This window comes from Herpailurus yagouaroundi, unplaced genomic scaffold (assembly GCF_014898765.1).
Source record: "Herpailurus yagouaroundi ecotype Mexico unplaced genomic scaffold, PumYag 141, whole genome shotgun sequence".
Taxonomy (NCBI): domain Eukaryota; kingdom Metazoa; phylum Chordata; class Mammalia; order Carnivora; family Felidae; genus Herpailurus; species Herpailurus yagouaroundi.
In genome coordinates, this window is record NW_024412396.1 from 2,574,208 (window position 1) to 2,594,000 (window position 19,793).

General features: G+C 43.4%; 1 protein-coding gene and 1 long non-coding RNA gene across 7 annotated transcripts in view; one reads left to right on the forward strand and one right to left on the reverse strand.

Annotated features, from left to right (window-relative positions):
* LOC121031500 (uncharacterized) overlaps positions 1-17,272 on the forward strand; it is a 28,786-nt gene extending 11,514 nt beyond the window's left edge. The window contains exons 2-3 of the long non-coding RNA XR_005790735.1: positions 16,765-16,929; positions 17,176-17,272. This is a non-coding gene — a long non-coding RNA (uncharacterized LOC121031500). The remainder of the gene's footprint in view (positions 1-16,764; positions 16,930-17,175) is intronic.
* On the reverse strand, positions 283-19,507 carry HAUS4 (HAUS augmin like complex subunit 4). Of its 6 annotated transcripts, none has more exons than XM_040476639.1 (11): positions 19,298-19,506; positions 17,670-17,800; positions 17,243-17,327; positions 14,973-15,115; positions 14,752-14,883; positions 14,153-14,287; positions 13,084-13,180; positions 12,091-12,236; positions 11,597-11,727; positions 11,184-11,252; positions 9,492-9,972 (listed from the first exon to the last, which is right to left on the reverse strand). In XM_040476639.1, exons 3-11 carry the CDS (start codon positions 17,295-17,297, stop codon positions 9,789-9,791), a joined length of 1,092 nt encoding a protein of 363 aa, XP_040332573.1. In that variant the 5' UTR covers positions 17,298-17,327; positions 17,670-17,800; positions 19,298-19,506; the 3' UTR covers positions 9,492-9,788. The 6 variants fall into 6 exon arrangements, with proteins under 6 accessions (XP_040332578.1, XP_040332573.1, XP_040332572.1 ...); XM_040476638.1 differs by having other exon boundaries at positions 19,290-19,506; XM_040476640.1 differs by lacking the exon at positions 19,298-19,506 and adding an exon at positions 18,118-18,366.
* Positions 19,508-19,793: the final 286 nt, after the last annotated feature.

Consider the following 19,793-nt stretch of genomic DNA (forward strand, 5'->3'; position numbering starts at 1 on the left):
AAAATCAAATAAAATAGGCTGGAAATTTGAAAAAGGGGTTACAGCTTTTGGAAAGAGAGAAGCAAATTTATCACTGTTTGCAGATGATATAATTGTATACATAGAAAATCCATAAGAATCTATTTTAAAATGATGAGAACTGAAAAAAAAAGGGGAGGGGGCACCTGGGTGGCTCAGTTGGTTAAGTGTCTGACTTCAGCTCAGGTCATGATCTTGCGGTTGCGGTCTGTGAGTTCAAGTCCGGCGTCTGGCTTTGTGCTGACAGCTCAGAGACTGGAGCCTGCTTTGGATTCCGTATCTCCCTCCCTCCTGTAGCCTTTTAAATGCTGAGAATAACCAGTTAGAAGATATAATTAATAAAAATATCCCAAAAACATGATAGTTAAGATTATGGACTGTGAAGAGGTGCCTGGCTGGCTCAGTCAGTGGAGCATATGACTTTTGTGGGATTGTGGGTTCAAGACCCACCGTGGTTACAGAGATTACTTAAAAATAAAATTTTGGGAGTACCTAGGTGGCTCAGTTAGTGAAGCATCTGACTTTAGCGGTCATGATCTCACAGTTCATGGGTTCAAGCCCTGCGTCAGGCTCTATGCTGACAGCTGAGAGCCTGGAGCCTGCTTTGGATTCTGTGTCTCCCTCTTTGCCCCCCCCCCCCCCACTTGTGCTTCTTCTCTCTCTCTCTCAAAACTAAATAAGCATTAAAATTTAAAAAAATAATAAAATCTTTATATATATAAAAAAAGACAGGACTATGGAGCCAGATGGAAAGAGATTAAAGTTCTGTTCTTCCATTTACTAGCCACGTGAGCATAAACATCTCTGGCCTCAGTTTCCTCATCCATAAGATGGGATTGTAAATAACAGTTTTTATCTATTGAGAATTAGTTAAGTTTAAATGTTTCTTTATTCTGAGAGAGAGCGAGCAGGGGAGGGGCAGAGAGAGAGAGAGAGAGGGAGAGAGAGAGAAATCCCAAGCAGGCTCTGTGCTGACAAAGCCCAATGACTCAGGGCTCCACCTCAAGAACCATGAGATCATGACCTGAGCCGAAATCAAGAGTCAGTGCTCAACTGACTGAGCCACCCAGGCACCCTGATGATTACTTCAGTTTAAATTAATTAAAATAGCAACACACTTTCCTGCACATAGTAAGCCTTCAATATCATTATTAGGGGGCACCTGGGTGGCTCAGTCGGTTAAGTGTCCGACTTCGGCTCAGGTCATGATCTCACGGTCCGTGGGTTCGAGCCCCGCGTCGGGCTCTGTGCTGACAGCCCAGGGCCTGGAACCTGTTTTGGATTCTGTGTCTCCCTCTTTCTCTGACCCTCCCCTGTTCATGCTCTCTCTCTGTCTCAAAAATAAATAAATGCTAAAAAAATTAAAAAAAATATCGTGATTAATATTTTCCCCATTCACAGTGGTAACAATAACACTGCTATAAAATACTTAGTTGTAACCTTACTGAAAAATGTGAGGAACCTATATAAAGAAAACAATAGGGGCACCTGAGTGGCTCAGTTGGTTAAGCATCCAACTCTTGATTTCAGTTCAGGTTCATGAGATCAAGCCCCACGTCAGGCTCTGTACTGACAGCGTGGAGCCTGCTTGGAATTCTCTCTCCTCTCTCTGCCCCTCCCCTGCTTGCACACACTCTCTCTCTCAAAATAAATAAATAAACATTAAAAAAAAGAAGAAAACTACAAAGTTTTGCTGATACAATGAAGGAGAAAAAAAAGGAGACAGCCGTGTTCTTACAAAAAATGAATCTCATAAAGATGTCAATTCTTACAAAATTAATTTCTCACTTTTACAACATTCAATCACAATTCTAATGGAATCTTTTGTTACTTGACAAAATGATTCCACTGTTCATCTGTATAAAAATCAGACAAGAAAAGCAAAGAAAATTTTAAAAAAGAGGAGAGTGAAGAAGGAATTTATTCTATAGTTTTAGCCCTTTACCTTAAACCCCTTTATGAAATAAGCAATGTATAAATAAAGAGACACAACGTGCAGTTGGTATAAGAATAGAGAGAATAAAAGAGCTAAACCAATAGTCCAGAAACAGACCAGTTGTATGTGTGTACATGTTTGTGATTAAAAATGATTTTATTTGTAATAATAAAAACAGCTAACAATTACTGAGCCCTTCTTTTGTGTCAGGTTCTATGAAAAGCATTCCACATTTATAAGAACGCTGTGAGGTAGGAAATATTATTCTTTCAGTCTTAGAAAGATTAAGTGAGCTGCCCCTCTAAGAAAGAGTTTAGATGGGGTACAAACTCAGGTCAACAGACTCTAGAGCCTTCGATCTTAACCTTAAGATATATCATCTATAATTTTCCTTCTAGAAAGCTATCCTACTATCCTAGACAAACTTTCCAAACTAGGACAAAGATTAATTAAGAGAAATGCTTAGTGTAGCATTTTTTTATGATTACAAAGAATGTAAAACAACAACTTGGATATCCTATAGGGGTATGGTTAAATAAATCATCCATGCAATGAAATCTTAAGCAGCCATTAAAATCAATGTTGCCAGAGAAAATTTAATAGCATGGAGGACCACTCAATGATATGCTATTCTGTGACACAGATTACAAACTGTATACACAGAATGACTTTGATATGTGGGAAAAAAGTGGTATTTTCCAAATGTTCTGTAATAAATGTGTTTATATTATATGAAAGACATTTTTAAAGTTTATTTATTTATTGAGAGAGAATGAGTAGAGGAGGGCAGAGAGAAAGGGGGACAGAAGATCCAAAGTGGGCTCTGTGATGACAGCAGAGAGGCCAATGTGGGGCTCAAACTCATGAACTGTGAGATCGTGACCTAAGCTGAAGTCGGACACTTAACCGACTGAGACACCCGGGTGCTCCTGGAGGACTTTTCTTTAAATTTTATTTATTTTAACAGAGAGAGAGAGAGAGAGAGAGAGAGAGAGAGAGAGAGAGAGAGAGAATCTCAAGCAGGCTCCAAATGCAGCACAGAGCCTGATGTGGGACTCAATCCCACAATCCTGGGATCATGACCTGAGCTGAAACCAAGAGTTGTATGCTCAACTGACTGAGCCAACCAGGCGCCCCAGTTTAAGGCCTTTAGAGCAAAAACCGAGGTTTCCCGCTGAAGAAGAAATTCTGCCTCAAGACAGGAGCATCGCTTCTGCCACAGTTTCCTGCCTACAGCCTGCGCTATAAATTTCAGAATTGCCAGCCCCACAATCACATGAGCCAATTCCTTAAAATAAATCTTTTTATCTAATTAATAAAATATAATAAATATAATAATATAGCATACATAATAATATAATATAATCATATAATCATAGGTTCCGTTACTTGGGAGAGCCCTCACCTTGCTCTTTGGATAACCCTTTTCTAAACTCTGGGCTAATTGTTTACTTTTCATTATACGTTCTTTCTTCAGCCAGGCTTGGTACATTTAAGTGTCTCTAAATTTCATTGTATTTTTCTGAGACTAGGAAAGCCACTTAGGCTAGACCTCAGCCACTCAAATACATACCATTTTTACTGTTTTTTATTTTTTTTAAGTTTATTTATTTATTGGGGGGGCGGGCAGACAGAGGGAGAATCCCAAGCAGGCTCTGCACTGTCAGCACCTAGCCCAATGAGGGGTTCAAACTCACAAATCGTGAGATCATGATCTGAGCCGAAATCAAGAGTCTAAGGCTTAACCAACTGAGTCACCCAGATACCCCATCGACGACATACCACTTTTCTTGGTAAATTATTTCTACAGATTGCTAATCTTGTCCATTATCAGTTGCCTCTTACATTTTCACTGTCTTAAGATATGAAAAGACCTACCAATTCCTTTTTTTAGTAACATATAATTTTTTTTTTAACATTTATTTGAGAGAGAGAGAAAGAGACAGAGCACAAGTGGGAGATAGGCAGAGACAGGGAGACACAGAATCCAAGGCTCCAGGCTCTGAGCTGTCAGCACAGAGCCCCAGGCAGGGCTCAAACTCTCGAACTTGTGAGATCAGAACCTGAGCTGAAGTCGGATGCTCAACTGACAGAGCCACCCAGGCACCCTGACCTACCAGTTCCTTTAACAAAACCTAGCTCAGGTCCTTCAAGATGGGTAATGCGGAGGGACTGTTCACAGGGTGAGGGGCCCCACAGAGGGGGGTGGATGTCAGGGATTCCTTTCTCCTTTGGGGATCATCAGACTGGGCTCTAGGGGGGCACTGTATTTCCTCTTTGTGGTGGCTGAGGGAAAATGCAGGGTGGCTGCCCCAGAGACCTGGATAGTCACCCTTCATAGAGAACCTTGAAGGAACAGGTTTAGTTTGTCCAAGAGCCCCAGAGTTTCCTTAAGGAAAACAATCCTGGGGGCGCCTGGGTGGCTCAGTGGATTAAGCATCCGACTTCCGCTCAGGTCATGATCTTGTGGTCCGTGAGTTCAAGCCCTGCATTCAGCTCTGTGCTGACAGTTGAGAGCCTGAAACCTGCTTCGGATTCTGTGTCTCCCTTTCTGTCTACCCATTCCCCACTTGTGCGTTCTCATTCTCTCTCTCTCTCTCAAAAATAAATAATTATTAAAAGAAAAAAAAAGAACAATCCTATCCTGAGCTCTGGAGGTGATATACTTTGTTTCTTATTATTGAGGAAGAATCAGCAAGACTTAGTTCTTGGTCAGATGTAGTAAAAGACAAGTGAAGAAAGATATGCCTGCAAAAGAATGAAGGAAAGGCAGTAAATGTAAATCTCTACTGAAATGCGTGAGGGGCAGCGAGGGCAACTGAAGTCCAAGATGTTAACCTTCAGCTCTCACTGTCACCCACCCCCTCTGCTGGCCCTCCTCCAATCCCCTTCCCACCTAGTCCACACTAGCCAACGGCTCATCCTGCGAACCTGCTATCTCCACTCACTGCGAAGAATGAGGACCAAGACAAACTGCTGTAGTGTCCCCTTTGGGCAGCACCGAACACCCTTCATGTCCCTTCTCCCACCTCCATGGAACAGTCTGGAGATACTTTTCCTACCAAACTATATTCATAAGCTCAGGAATTAGTTTATTTTTTCATGAAATTACTAGAATTAATATATTGATTTTCTATACCAAAAATGCTTTAAAGGCACTTGAGCAAGAAACAAATGCAATGATATTCAATTAAGCATTGTGTAATAGGGCAAACTGGGAACAATCTGAATATCTATCATAAAGGGAATGGTGAAATCATGATACAGCCATACCCCCAACGATATGAGCTAATATTTCTGTGCATACATTTGCAAATGTTTAGAAAAAGCTCTGCTCTGGCATTATATTCACCAAATCAGTCTAGTTATTCTGGCGTAGTGAATTGGCATAATGGGCTGTGTGTGTATGTACACGCATGTGCACGTTAAACCTTTTACTTTTATATATTTCTGCTTGAATTTTTTTACAAAGCACATTTGTTTTGCTTTTAAGCCAATGTTTTTTATATAGTTGGGCAGCACTGTTGCTAGCAAATGTTCAGTTTTATTTAGGTTTTGGGAAACACGAGGAACAACTAGCTGTCCAGCTCCCTGTCATTTAGGGAACTAGGGCTGGGAACCACTGCCTTGGAAGCCATTTTGTTTTCTCAGGCAGTCACTTCTCAAACCTCAGCTCTCCAGAAACTTGATTGATGCCAGGGGATATTCTTATCAAATTTTGGTCATTTAAGATGAAAGCTTTCCTTGGTGTGCGATTTACTCATTTCTCACCCTGTGCTTTCACTTACCATCGCTTCCCCTTTCTCTTTGTCACTTTTTGCACAATGCCATCCCAGACTCACCTCTACAAATCCTGAACCAAATCTGTTTTCCCTACTAAGGCTCTACCTTATAATCCCGGATTCACTTCTCTTGGTTTTTCAACCATACTCATTTGCACTTCCTGTTACTTTATATTCTTAGACTGTCTTTTAAATTAATTTTTTAACGTTTATTCATTTTTGAGAGGGGGGGAGGGGCAGAGAGAGAGGGAGACACAGAATCTGAAGCAGGCTCCAGGCCCTGAGCTGTCAGCACAGAGCCTGATGCAGGGCTCAAACCCACAAACTGGGAGATCATGACCTGAGCTTAAGTTGGATGCTTAACTGACTGAACTACCCAGCCGCCCCATATCCTTAGACAGTTTTTATGTGTCCACTATTGTCTATAAGTTGTAGACACTAAGACAGAGTCCATTTTTTTTATCATTATTTCAAATACCAAAACCTAGTATGGTTTAAAATGAGTACCTAACTGAGGAAATGCTAAATGCCATAATAAATATCAGGAAAAACTATTTTGAGACTTTTGATGTCATCTCCAGATGCTACTAACTACAAAGGGAAAATGTACTTCTATATTTTAATTCTGAGCTTTTTTTTTTAAATTTTTTTTTTAACGTTTTATTTATTTTTAAGACAGTGAGAGACAGAGCATGAACAGGGGAGGGTCAGAGAGAGGGAGACACAGAATCTGAAACAGGCTCCTGGCTCTGAGATGTCAGCACAGAGCCCGACGCAGGGCTCAAACTCACGGACCGCGAGATCACGACCTGAGCCGAAGTCGGCCACTTAACCCACTGAGCCACCCAGGCGCCCCTGTACTTCTATATTTTAGAGACATCAGCAGTTACCACCTTAACCAAGCAACCCAACTCAGCATAATTTAAATCTTTAAAAAAAAATTTTTTTTTAATGTTTATTTTTGAGAGAGAGGGAAAGAGACAGAATGTGAGGGGGTGAGGGGCAGAGAGAGAGGGAGACAGAATCTGAAGCAGGCTCCAGGCTCTGAGCTGTCAGCACAGAGCTCCAGGCAGGGCTCAAACTCTCGAACTTGTGAGATCATGACCTGAGCCGAAGTCGGATGCTTAACCGACTGAGCCACCCAGGCATCCCCAACCCAGCATAATTAATAGTGACACACTCTAACCTGATATGGCTCCAGGGTGATATAATGTGAAGTACGTTATGTCATCTATTAAGTTTTCTTTGCAAAAATGTTTACCCTGAATCTAAAAAGGCTGTAGACCTACTTCCAGTTTACAGGAAATATAGGCTTATAGCACTGTCCAATAGAACTTTTTTTTAAACAGCATTTGTATTTTTTGCTAATGTTTATTTATTTTGAGAGAGAGAGAGAGAGAAAACAAGTGGGGAGTGGGGGAGGGGCAGAGAGAGGAGAAAGGAAATCCCAAGCCAGCTCCACAACCAGTGCAGAGCCCAACACAGGGCTCAATTTCACACCAGGAGATCATGACCTGGGCAGAAATCAAGAGTCGAACACTTAACCGACTGAGCCACCTTGGCACCCCAATAACTTCTTTATATTTTTAAAAACTTTTATTTATTGGGACTGGGGTGGCTCAGTAGTTGGGCGTCTAACTTCAGTTCAGGTCACAATCTCAGTTTGAGTTCGAGCTCCACATTTAAAAAATTAAAAAAAAATTTAAACATTTATTAAGTAATCTATACTCCCAACGTGGGTCTAGTGTTGGTAGCATAGTGGTGAGCATAACTGCCTTCCAACATGGGTCTTGAACTACAACCCAAGATCAAGAGTCCCACTGACTGTTCCACTGACTAAACCAGTCTGGCGCCCCTAGAACTTCCTAGAGTGATAGAAATGTTGTATATTTGTACCATCCAATACAGTAACCACCAACCTACTGAAATTTTATGTCATCCTAATTAACTTAAATTTGAATTTAAATACCTGTATGTGGCTAGTGGCTACTATATCGGACAGAACAGGAAAGGTGCAAGTTAACTACTGCAGGAAATAGACAATGGGACATTCTACAAAGTAACCAGCCTGGATTTTTCAAAAAATTAATTTCTATTTAAAAAGAAAAAAAAAAAAGGTAGGAGAAATGGTCTATTTTTAAAGAGATTAAAGGGGCGCCTGGGTGGTTCAGTTGGTTAATGAGGTTGAGCCCCACATCGGGCTCTGCAGTAAGTGTGGAGCCTGCTTGGGATTTTCTTTCTCCCTCTCTCTGCCCCTCCCCTGCTTGCACTCTCTCTCTGTCTCTTGCTCTCAAAAATAAGTAAACATTAAAAAAAAAAAGAGAGAGAGAGAGAGAGATTAAAGAAACCTAATATCCAAATGTAATGCCTGGGCCTTTATTGGACCCTAGACCAGGAAAACATATTAGGGAAATTTTAATATGACCTGGATAAGAGTTATTACAAAGTTACTAACTTTTAGGTATAATAATTTTATTAGTTATACAGAGGAGTGCCCCTATTTTTAGGAGTTACCTGCTTAAGTATTTAAGAAATGAAATATCACATCTGTAATTTACTATAAAATGGTTCTAGAAAAAAAAAGTCCATATAACCAAATATTTATCAATCTATTTAGAGAGAGAGGGAGGAAGGAGAGAAAAGAAACAGAGAAAATCAAAATGTTAGTAGTTGTTGAATCTAGGTTGTTGAGATTATACTGGTGCCTATTGTATTATTCTTTTATATTTTTCTGTAAGTTTGAAACATTACCCCAAAAATGTTGGGGAAAAGAACACTATAGAACTAAGCAATATTGATTATTTCTGACTTTTTCCTTTAATTGGTTTGTGATTTGTTAATTTTCCTTATAGATAAATGGCAATAAGCACCATTTACAGAAAAAGCTAAAAAAAAAAAAAAGTTAAAATTATGTCAGGATACCTGGGTGGCTCAGTCAGTTGAGCATCCAGCTCTTGATTTTGGTTCAGGTCATGATATCAGGGCTTGTGGGTTCCAGCCCCAGCTCTACATTGACAGTGTAGATTCTCTCTCTCTCTGGCTCTCTGGGATTTTCTCTCCCTCTGTCTGGCCCTCCCCCACTCACACTCTCTCTCTCAAAATAAATAAACTTAAAAAAAAAATAAAATTATGTCAAAGACCTTAGTCTTTCCTATAAAGCAATCCAAGACCATCGTTATTCATTGTAGCAGAATGCCTCGAGACAGCCTCCCTTGAAAGAAGTTTGAGAAGCTAGGTAGGCTCTTCTAAATAAGGGTGGAGGTCTTCTGCTTCTGTTCTCAGTCCCCGACTGTGATGCCAATCAGGGCCCTGCCTTGTTCTAAAATAAGTGGACTGTGAAACTTGGTCCCTCAGGGTGATCTCTTCCCACTCTCTGCTTTCAGAGGAAAAAGTAACCCTCAAACCACACCAGAGGGAACCAGGAATCCAAGGGGCGGGTGTCCCTTCTAGTAACAGAGCTGGGTACCCTGCTGCTTTATCAGGACTGCCCCACTGAGAGCTGTGGTGATGGAATAGATCCTCCCCCCCTCCCCCCCGCCCCCCGCCTTGGCATCGAGCACTCCTCTGGATATTACAGTTCTTCAAGAGCAAGGCCAGATGTAATCCAAGTCTGCTCTCCAAGAATGAAGCCTCTAAGGCTCCAGGTGGGCAGGCTGCACTCCTGCCTCCCACTGCTAGCAGAGGCATTATCCATTGGTCTGTCTGGATCCACTCAGTTCTCCTCCTTACCCACCTTTCATGTTCTTTTTTCATCCTTGCCCAAAGGAAGCATCATCACTTTATTCAGGAGGTAATCAAATATCCTATAGGGCTGACACTGACAAATAGTTGCACATAAAATTATATAAATCTGTTACATTTCCCAGAAGAGACTCAGTCACTGTAAACAAGGAAGAAAAACCAGGACGGTGCCTAAACCACTGCAGGGCTTCAAGCAAGTGTCCTCACACTTCCGGAGTGAAGGTGGGCCTCAGGTGGAGGTGGTCCTTTTGGCAGGAGGGGGAGGCAGCACCGGAGCAGAAGTCCACCTCCAGACCCCCACCAGCCAGCGCTCAGCGGCAGGCCTTGTTAAACTCTTGGAGGGCCCAGCGCTTGTTCTCAGTTGCCTGCTTGAGTTGAGTGTACTCTTTTACCAGCCTGTCAAACTCCTCCCCAAGGACCTCATAGGTGCTTAGGACCTGTCGGGACTTCTCCATGTCCTGCTCTTGTAGGCAGATGGCCCCCTCCAAACGGTCCCTATACACCCGGGGAACAGAAGATACAATATAAGGATCTGGCTCCTCAGAAAGTAGACAAGATTATCCAAAAGATACAAAAATGCTGATTGAAACAGGTACATGCACCCCAATGTTTACAGCAGCGCTATCAACAATAGCCAAAGTATGGAAAGAGCCCAAATGTCCATCGACAGATGAATGGATAAAGAAGATGTGGTGTGTGTGTATATATATATAGTGTAATTTAAAAAAAAATTTTTAATGTTTATTTATTTTTGATAGAACACAAGGGGGGTAGGAGAAGAGAGAGAGGGAGACCCAGAATCTGAAGCAGGCTCCAGGCCCTGAGCTGTCAGCACAGAGCCCGACATGGGGCTCGAGCCCATGGACCAAGGAGATCATGACCTAAGCTGAAGTTGGTCGCCCAACCAACTGAGCCACCCAGGTGCCCCTATATACATTGTAATATTACTCAGCAATCAAAAAGAATGAAATCTTGCCATCTGCAACAAAGTGAATGGAACTAGAGTGTATTATGCTAAGCAAAGTAAGTCAGAGAAAGACAAATGTCATATGATTTCACTCATATGTGCAATTTAAGAAACAAAACAGATGAACATAGGGTAAAAGAAGGAAAAATAAGAAAAACAGAAGGGAGGCAAACCATAAGAGACTCTTAAATATAGAGAACAAACTGAGGGTTGCTGGAGGGGAGGTGGGTGGGGGGATGGGCTAAATGGGGGATGGGCATTAAGGAGGGCACTTACTGGGATGAGCACTGGGTGTTGTATGTAAGTCATGAATCACTGGATTCTACTCCTGAAACCAATACTACACTGTATGTTAACTAACTTGAATATAAATTAATAAATTTTTTTAAAAAAGAAAGAAAGTAGACAAGAATGTGACCACGTTAAAATGAATAGGTATGGAGAACACAGGACCAGCTCTGAGTAACTGCACCCTGTCCTCACGAGTTCTTACCTTTTTCTTTTCAAAATTTTTTTTAATGTTTATTTTATTTTTGAGAGAGAGAGAGAGAGAGAGACAGAGTGTCAGCACGGGAAGGGCAGAGAGAGAGGGAGACAGAATCCGAAGCAGGCTCCAGGCTCTGAGCTGTCAGCACAGAGCCCGACGTGGGGCTCGAACTCAGGAACCATGAGATCATGACCTGAGCGGAAGTCGGATGCTTAACCGACTGAGCCACCCAGGCACCCCGGGAGTTCTTACCTAATGAGACGATGAACTTCCACTTTCTCAGTAGTGTAAGTGTCAGACAAGATCTTTAGCTCCTCCATCCTGACAAAGGGAAGAAAGAAATATCAGCCTGATGATCCCTGACAACAGCAAAGTTATGAACACAACAGAGAGTACCTGCCTATGGTCAAGGTGTGGGCTAAGCAGTGACAGGACAAGCAAGGTCACTCTGAGTTCCTGAGCAATGTATCTCATCTCACAGGAAAGCACCTATTTCAGAAGGCTTTAAAAATAAGACTCAGGAATGGTGAATGCTTATGGGTAATCCAAAGGCTAATACCCACAAGGTGCTAGGCATGGTGGAGAGGAAAGACAGATGAGGGTGACGATTGAAGGGGGTGGTGTGTGAGACAGAGTTCCTTGGACCCACAGGGGTCAAAGCTCACCTCAGCTTAAGGATCATGGCACTGCACTTGATCTCTAGGTACTGAGCATTGATGCGGTCCAGCTCAGACTGAGTCTTAAGCCGGTGCTCTTGAAGAAGCCTCTGCAGCAAGGCTAGGCAGCGGAGAAGCACCTGAGCCCCCGGGAGGCAGGAAGAAGAGGGCAAAATCAAAGTCAGTAGTAAAGAAGGCAGATCAGAAATCCTTGTCTTCCTCAGGGCACCCGGGTGGCTCAGTCGGCTAAGCATCAACGTTGGCTCAGGTCATGATCTCACAGTTCATGAGTTCGAGCCCCACCATCGGGCTCTGTGCTGGCAGCTTGGAGCCTGGAGCCTGCTTTGTATTCTGTCTTTTTCTCTCTCTGCCCCGCCCCTGCTCACGCTTTGTCTCTCTCTCAAAAATAAATAAACATTAGAAAAAAAAATTCTTGGCTTCCCCCAAAGTGCCCCTGGGGCCAGGATAAAAGGGGGAGTGGCTATCCCACTGCCCTGACAAACCTGGGAGTAGGTGGCACTCTTCTTCTCCAGCAGCACCATCTGCTCCTGCTGCTGGCTCTTGGCATCCTGGCATTGCTGCTTCTCACCCACCAGGATCTCTGCCAGTTTCCACACCTTTGCCGCCTTCAAGGTTTCACTGTCTGAATCTGGGCAAAGAAACAGAGGACTAGACAGGAAAACCCTAACTGCTACTGCCCTTCTGAGGCCATTTTTCAGTGCCTTATCCCTTATCTAGCTCTACAAATTCTCTCTTCAGGTTTTCTTCTGACGTCCTGTTAAAATGGCCCACTTCTCATAATTAAGTTCTCTTTCCTCTTACCTTTATTTTATTTTATTTTTTCAACGTTTATTTATTTTTGGGACAGGGAGAGACAGAGCATGAACGGGGGAGGGTCAGAGAGAGAGGGAGACAGAGAATCGGAAACAGGCTCCAGGCTCTGAGCCATCAGCCCAGAGCCTGATGCGGGGCTCGAACTCACGGACCGCAAGATCGTGACCTGGCTGAAGTCGGACGCTTAACCGACTGCGCCACCCAGGCGCCCCTCTTACCTTTATTTTTTTATTTTAAAATTTTATTTATTTAAGTAATCTCTACACCCAACGTGGGGCTTGGCCTCACAACCTAGAGATCAAGAGTCACATGCTCTTCCATCTGAGCCAGCCATGTGCCCCTCGCTCTTACCTTTAATTCCAGATTTGGCCCTTAATTCTTAAGTCAAATAAATAAGATAAGGAGAACACCTATTAGCTTGAACTTTCCTCCCTATTCCATTCCGATTCTCCTAAGAATGAATTCATCCTTCCCTGTAGCAAGAGGACACTCCCACTTGGTTTTCACACAATTCCTTGCTTGTATTCTACCAGCAAGGAAAGAAGCCTCTCCAGTGCTTCCTAGCTTCTGTCGCAAATCTATAATTCAACAAGTTATTCTCAGAAGAGCAGACCAAGAGACTGGAAGGTCAGCTGTGGACAGAACAGAGTGCCAGCACTCACCTGAATTGGGGTCATGGTAGCACAGCAGGGTGAAACATTTCTTCTTGAGCTGCTCCTCTACTTCCAGCGGGAGCCGAGCTCTCATCCACACAAAATCCTACATCCGCAGGAATGAGAAGGGAGATGCAAATAGACCGTTAGAACTAGGAAGATCCAGCCGATGAGCACAGGATGATAAGTATCTCAGTGATAACCAGAGAAAATGCCTCAAGAGACATCAAGGAGATTCACTTTTAGCCTACCAAATTTGCAAAGGATAAAATGATGGTTAAGAGCCCATGTTGATGAAAAAGTGGGGAGCTGGCAATATGCACCAATGTTTAATGTGTATATCCTCTTGACCCATTGATCCCACCTCAAGTACTAATACTCCGGGAAATAATCATACAAAGGCAAACACACCTATGAACTAGCATGTTCCTATCAGTGTGGTTTCTAACAGCAAAATGTAGAAACAACCATATCGATCACTAACGTTGAGCAAACTGTGCTACATTCATACAATGGAATCCTTTTGGGTTTTTTTAGGTTTATTTGTGTAATCCCCCCCCCCCCCCCCCCCGTCCTGGGGCTCAAACTCACCACCTGGAGATCAAGAGTCACATGCTCTACCAACTGAGCCTGCCAGGTGCCCCCACACAATGGAATCCTACCAGTGATTTAAATTGATGATATACTAAGAACACTGAGCACAAACTACGTGCCTGGCACTGTGCTTGGAGTGCTTTAGTAACTATCGGTTTATTTATGTTTATTTATTGACTCGAAAAAAAGTCCAAAATATATTCATTGAAAACGGATTATATTCACTATACAAGCATGGAGGCTATAATACCGTTTATGTCAAGTTATATATAAAACACTGTATTTATTTCTAGATGTAGTATTTCAGCTTTTACTCTCTTCTGTGTAACATATCTCTCTCTTATTTATTACAGTTTGGCCCCCCCATGAAATTAACTCGTATCATTTTTGAAAAAACAATAAAGTGTAACGAGACCACGTTTAAGTATATGGGAGAAATTAAGCCATTTCACTTCTTTGGTCCCCGTATCTGCCCACTCCCAACCTCTGAGGGGGGCATGAGCTCCAGAAGGTCGGCTTTCTCCACCCCTAGCAGCGGAGGCATTTCCTTCTCCCGGCTGGGCCCTAACAGCCCCGTCAGTTCAGTCACGAGTAGCCGCTGTTCAAGGGTCTCGTGAAACTGAAAGAGAATAAAAAACAAAAAGAGGTTACTATAAAATTTCTCCCACTCCACCTCCTCCATCCTCATATACCAGTTCTTCACACATTTTTAAAGTCCTCAAACACGTTATCCCCTTCAGCTGCCAGCGCTTTCTCCTGTCAGTCTTCCTTTTCAAAACCCTAACAACACACCCACCTCTTCCCCCATAACTACGGTCCATTTCTTTCTTTCCTTTTTTTTGGTTAAGGTTTTATTTTTAAGTAATCTCTACACCCAACATGGGGCTCAAACTCACAACCCTGAGATCAAGAGAGGCATGCTCTACCCGCCAAGCCAGCCAGGTGCCCCCTGTCCAGTTCTTTTTTGATAACCATTACTCAAAGCTCCTATTTCCCCTAGATCATACAATCAGGCGAAGCCATAGTTGGCCTAGTCATTCCTGCAGGTGGTAACCAATGCCTCCTGTGTCTCTCCTGCTTCACCTTTTTGTCCTCAGAAGTTAAATTTGTGTCTTGTGTCTTCACATAGTAGTCCACAAGCAGCTCTTGAATGACTCTCTGTAAAATCTCAGACCTCAACCATGCTGTTTTATGCAGTCGAACTTCCTTCCATGCCTAGAAAACCAAAAAAATCCCAGGTAGGAACTTCTCTGTCTTGGAAGATTTTCCCTTCCTCCTATCATCCCTCCCCCGAGAGCTCTTACCTGAGCCTGCTCCTTTGCCAGGGTGAGGCTTAAGCCACTCTCGTCTACATGTTGTGTGAGACTCAGCAGCAGCTTGCTGAAGTGTGGGTTTTGTAACAGGTCCTTTTCACTCAGGTTACAAGGAGGAAGCTGTTTGCTGCACACTTCGTGGGATGTCCCCATAGAGACAAAAAAAAAGCAAGGATGGTATTATATATAATTGAGAATAACTCTTAGCTTAACACTTTCAAAAAGGTTTTTGGTAGGGGAGTTTTTTAAATCTAATGAAATGTTTATTTATTTTTATTTATTTTAAAAAATGTTAATGTTTATTTATTTTTGAGAGAGAGAGAGACAGAATGCAAGGTATGAGGCAGAGAGAGAGGGAGACACAGAATCCAAAGCAGGCTCCAGCTGTCAATGCAGAGCCCGATACAGGGCTTGAACTCACAGGCCGTGTGATCATGACCTGAGCCGAAGCTGGCCACTTAACTGACTGAGCCACCCAGGCGCCCCTAATGAAATGTTTAAAAAAAAACAAACAAAAAAACCCCACAAATAAACTAGAGGCAACACTCAAAGTAACAAGTATTTATAATATATACAAAGATATTGATCAAGGATTAGGGAATGAGTCTCTAATAAAACTAAGAGATTTGGGGTGCCTGGGTGGCTCAGTCAGTTAAGTGACCGATTTTGGCTCAGGTCATGATCTCACAGTTTGTGAGTTTGAATTCTGCATAGGGCTCTGTGCTGACTGTGCAGAGTCTGCTTGGGATTCTCTCTCTCTCCTCCTCTTTCTCTGCCCCTTCCCTGAGTGCATTCTCTCTCTCTCTCTCTCAAAACAAATAAACTTAAAAAAATAATAATGAGATAATAAAACTAAGAGCTTAGAAAATGGAAGTACAGTTGGAAAATATTACACAAATAGAGTCAGGAATAAGGGACCTCTTAGTAGGGATCACCACAGTACCCCAAATACCTCATTCACACTGAATAACTAGAATTCTTGAGGAAGGGGGAAAAAAAAAAACATGTAAAGTTCCTTTGGATGTGATCTCTAGTCACATAAGCAAGACTGAGAAAAGGTATATTCTTAGGGATAAGTGAAAAACTTAATGGAATTCTTATTGTAAACAGAGTTGAGTAACCCACCTGGATTCAGAGCAGCACATGTATGAGAAAAAGTGCAGGAAACTGGGATCCTCTGGTTATTCCATAGGTTCAAGGGGCTTTCTTTAAAAATTTACATTTATTGGGGCTCCTGGGTGGTTCAGTTGGTTAAGCGACCGACTGCGGCTCCGGTCATGATCTCGCAGTTTGTGAGTTCGAGCCCCGTGTCGGGCTCTGTGCTGACAGCTCAGAGCCTAGAGCCTGCTTCAGATTCTGTGTCTCCCCCTCTCTCTAACCCTCCCCATGCTCTGTGTCTCTCCATCTCTCAATAATAAATAAACGTTAAAAAAATTAAAAATGTATGTTTATTTAGTTTTTGAAAGAGACAGAGCACAAGTGGCAGAGGGGCAGAGAGAGAGGGAGACACAGAATCCGAAGCAGGCTCCAGGCTCTGAGCGGTCAGCACAGAGCTCAACGTGGGGCTCGGGCTCACAGACCACAAGATCATGCCTGAGCTGAAGTCAGACGCTCAACCGACTGAGCCACCCAGGCACCCCATCGGCCTTTCTATCTCTTTTCTCACACGTTTTCTGCTGGGGTCCTCTGTTTTACTCCTACTTACCAAACAATCAAACTTTCATTCTTTAGACCCTCAGAAAGTCCCTTTGAAGAATAAGAAATCTCCTTTTTCTCCCCTCAGGCACTGAAGGATCAACATGGAAATGGTCAAAATGTAGAAGATTCAAGTTCTTGAAGGATTCAAGATATAGAAAGGGTGTGAGATATGGAAAGAATTCAAGATACGAGACGATATGGAAGCATCTGAGATTTTAGAGTACAAGATATGAGAAAATTCAAGATGCAGGTAGGAAGGAAGCCTTCAGAGTTTCTTGGCCAGCCTTACATTCAGGTTATGCCTGCTAACACAGCATCAGAGCAGCATGAGTTTTTAGTCCACTGCAGGAGCAGACACTTGATAGGAGCCAGTGTAATATGTTTTCCAATAAGAGAGTATTTAAGAATCTTTATGTATTCTCTAGTTTCCCCCAGAAACTTAGGCTTTTATGTGAGAAACCATACTGGTGAACTTTATAAATCCTTTTTATTATAGAAAGCAAGAACCTGGATAAGATCTCTCTGGAGAAGTCATCAAACCTCCTTCAAATGGCAGCCCTTACCTTGTTGGAGTATTTCCATTCCTTCTCCAGGTGAGCAGAAATCCCCGGATGCCATCTGATTTTCTTGAAATTCTTATCTGTAGAACTGAGTGAAAGAAAACACAAAGTGAATAAACTGGGTTGCTGCTCCAGAGAAAACTACCATGGGTTCAAGTTTCTGTTGTCTATGAGCTGGGGAGGAACTTCAGGGATGCCTCTTACAGGGAGGGACTATATTGCACATCATGGGTCCCAAGCTCTTGCAAGTTTTATAGACAGACTTCTAAGTGGCAAGACAATTTGCATTCTAAGCACATAAATGTTTCCACTTGTTCCAAGCCTTCTAAAAAGGAACCTTCTTTGGAAAGAAAATTTTCCAATTCACTGAACAGGACGATGCTCCCTCCCCTCACCATTATGTCTAAGTTAAAACGGAGTTGCTACTTGCCAGTGATGAGTGAGTTGGAGGAAGGGAGGGTGGGGAGTCAATGTCTGCTTTTTTTCCCTAGTCAAATAACTCCACTTTCAAATTCCACAATAGTTTCTTGTACTTCTTTAACTTGTCCTTTCATCTAAGACCTGTTGGTAGTTTTTGATCATTAACTTTAGAATCATCCTTCAGGAATGACAAATCATTCCATATTGAACAACCACCATTGGTTTTCACATAGCAGCGTTAGTAAAGAGCACCTGGAGGAAAGAGCATGACAAGAAGACTGACAGGAAGGTCGGCGCCAAAAGAGCAATGCAAAGGTGTAGTTAATACAGCTAAGGCTGGGCTGTGGGCTGTGGGGTGTTTTGCCAGAACATGGAGTACACTGAAAAGGATGACATCAACACAAAGGGGCAGTAAAGGTGGGCACAGTTTGGACTCCAGACAAAATTTTTCCCTTGACCTTATCTTCCATTTTTTTGCTCCACCCTGTCCTCTCTGTAAGGTATTAAACTCCAAAGGGCAGCTGAGCCTCCCAAAGAAGACATTGAAGGTTATTAGGATTTAACATTTGATGTTCACAGAACATTTGGTTTACTCCCTTGTTTTATGAGTAGCATCAAAGTAACTACTCATTTATTATTAAGTTTACTTATTTATTTTGAGAGAGAGAGAGAGAGAGAGAGAGAGAGAGAGAGAGTGATGGAACAAGAGCAGGGAAGGGCAGAGAGAGGAGAGAAGGAATCCCAAGCAGCTCCATGCTGTCACCGCAGAGCCCTTGGTGGGGCAGTGGCTCCATCCCACCACCCACGAGATCATGACCTGAGCCAAGATCAAGAGTTGGATGCTTAATGACTGAGCCACCCAGGCGCCCCTACTACTCATTTATTTTGTAACATGGTCTAGAGAGGAACACAGATGAGGAGTCCAGATGCTAGGACTTCATTTGCAGCTTAGCCGTCGCTGCTGTGTGAAGTTAAGGGAAATGCTTTTTGGTGCCAAACTTTCTTCGCCTGCAAAAGAGATAATAAATCCTGCCTTGGATGAGACATCAAGAATTAATAATACAACTCGTTAACGAAAGCCACTAGTTAAACTCAGTGTTTTAACAATTCTGTTGATCTAAGTTCTGCAGGCAAATTTCGCAGACGGAAATGAGGACCAATCCAAATTTCAAAAAAGTCAGCTGTTCTTCCCTCCCTAGGGGAACTGCCCACTAGGGTTTTCTTAGGGTGCTTTTCTTTACCCTTTTAAAATGTTACAGGGCGTGAACGAAGGCGACAATCAGACTCGATTCTCCACCCTCTGCACTCAGACGTGTTAAAACGCTGCTACAGGGACCCAAGCATTTAAATGTTCTGACTCAGGCGTCTTTTAAATTCTTAGAGCTGTCTTTACACGCTGCACTGAACGTTAAATTGATTTTACAGGTATTTTCACAAGATGTGACCCTTACAGGGCCCGAGATGAATCAAAATGCGGAGAGGGCTCTCCGGCGCCTACTTCCCTTCCGTCTGGGCAGCCAAGGATTCCCAAGGGCGAGGGCGGCCGAGCCGGAGGCCGGGGGCTGGCCGGACTGACCCTCCCAGCACTCCTCCTCCCCGCCGCGCCGCCCTCCGACCCTCAGAGGCAAACCTGCACACCATGGGGCAGCTGAAGCTCCCGAGGCAGTGCGGAGCGGCCTGTGGCGGGATGGCCCGCAGCGTCCACGCCGAAATCCCGCCCGCACCCGGGCTCCGGAACCTCTCACTCGGGTCTGCACTGGGGTTGGGGGAAGCTAGGCCCGGGTGGACTGAGCAGGAACTTCGGGGAAGAGGGGGAAAAGGCCGAAAGTGCACAGCGGCCCCGTGGGAGGGAGGAGGGGCGGGGCCCCGCCTGAAGCGGGAACTGTAGGCCCCGCCCCTCGTCGAGCGCGCGCCCTCAGTCCTCAACCACCTGCGAGCCCGGCTTTTCGGCTTTTGGAGTGCGGGATGTGAAGGCCTCTTTGCCCCTTTTTCTGAGGGCCTCCCCTTTGTTGAGGGCAAATGTAGAGAAAATGGTAATGATTGCTAACATTTATCGAGGGCCTACAATGAGTCAAGAGCTATGTCAATAGGCTTTACTTGCCTTGCGGGTTCCTCATTTAGTTCTTACGTCAGT

Coding starts and splice junctions, on each gene's coding strand:
- HAUS4 (XM_040476643.1), bottom strand. CDS start 17,297: ATGGCATCCGGGGATTTCTGCTCACCTGGAGAAGGAATGGAAATACTC. Junction 15,116..17,242: donor AATGGAAATACTCCAACAAG/GTAAGGGCTGCC, acceptor CATCCCACGAAG/TGTGCAGCAAACAGCTTCCT. Junction 14,288..14,751: donor TAACTTCTGAGGACAAAAAG/GTGAAGCAGGAG, acceptor ATTCTCTTTCAG/TTTCACGAGACCCTTGAACA.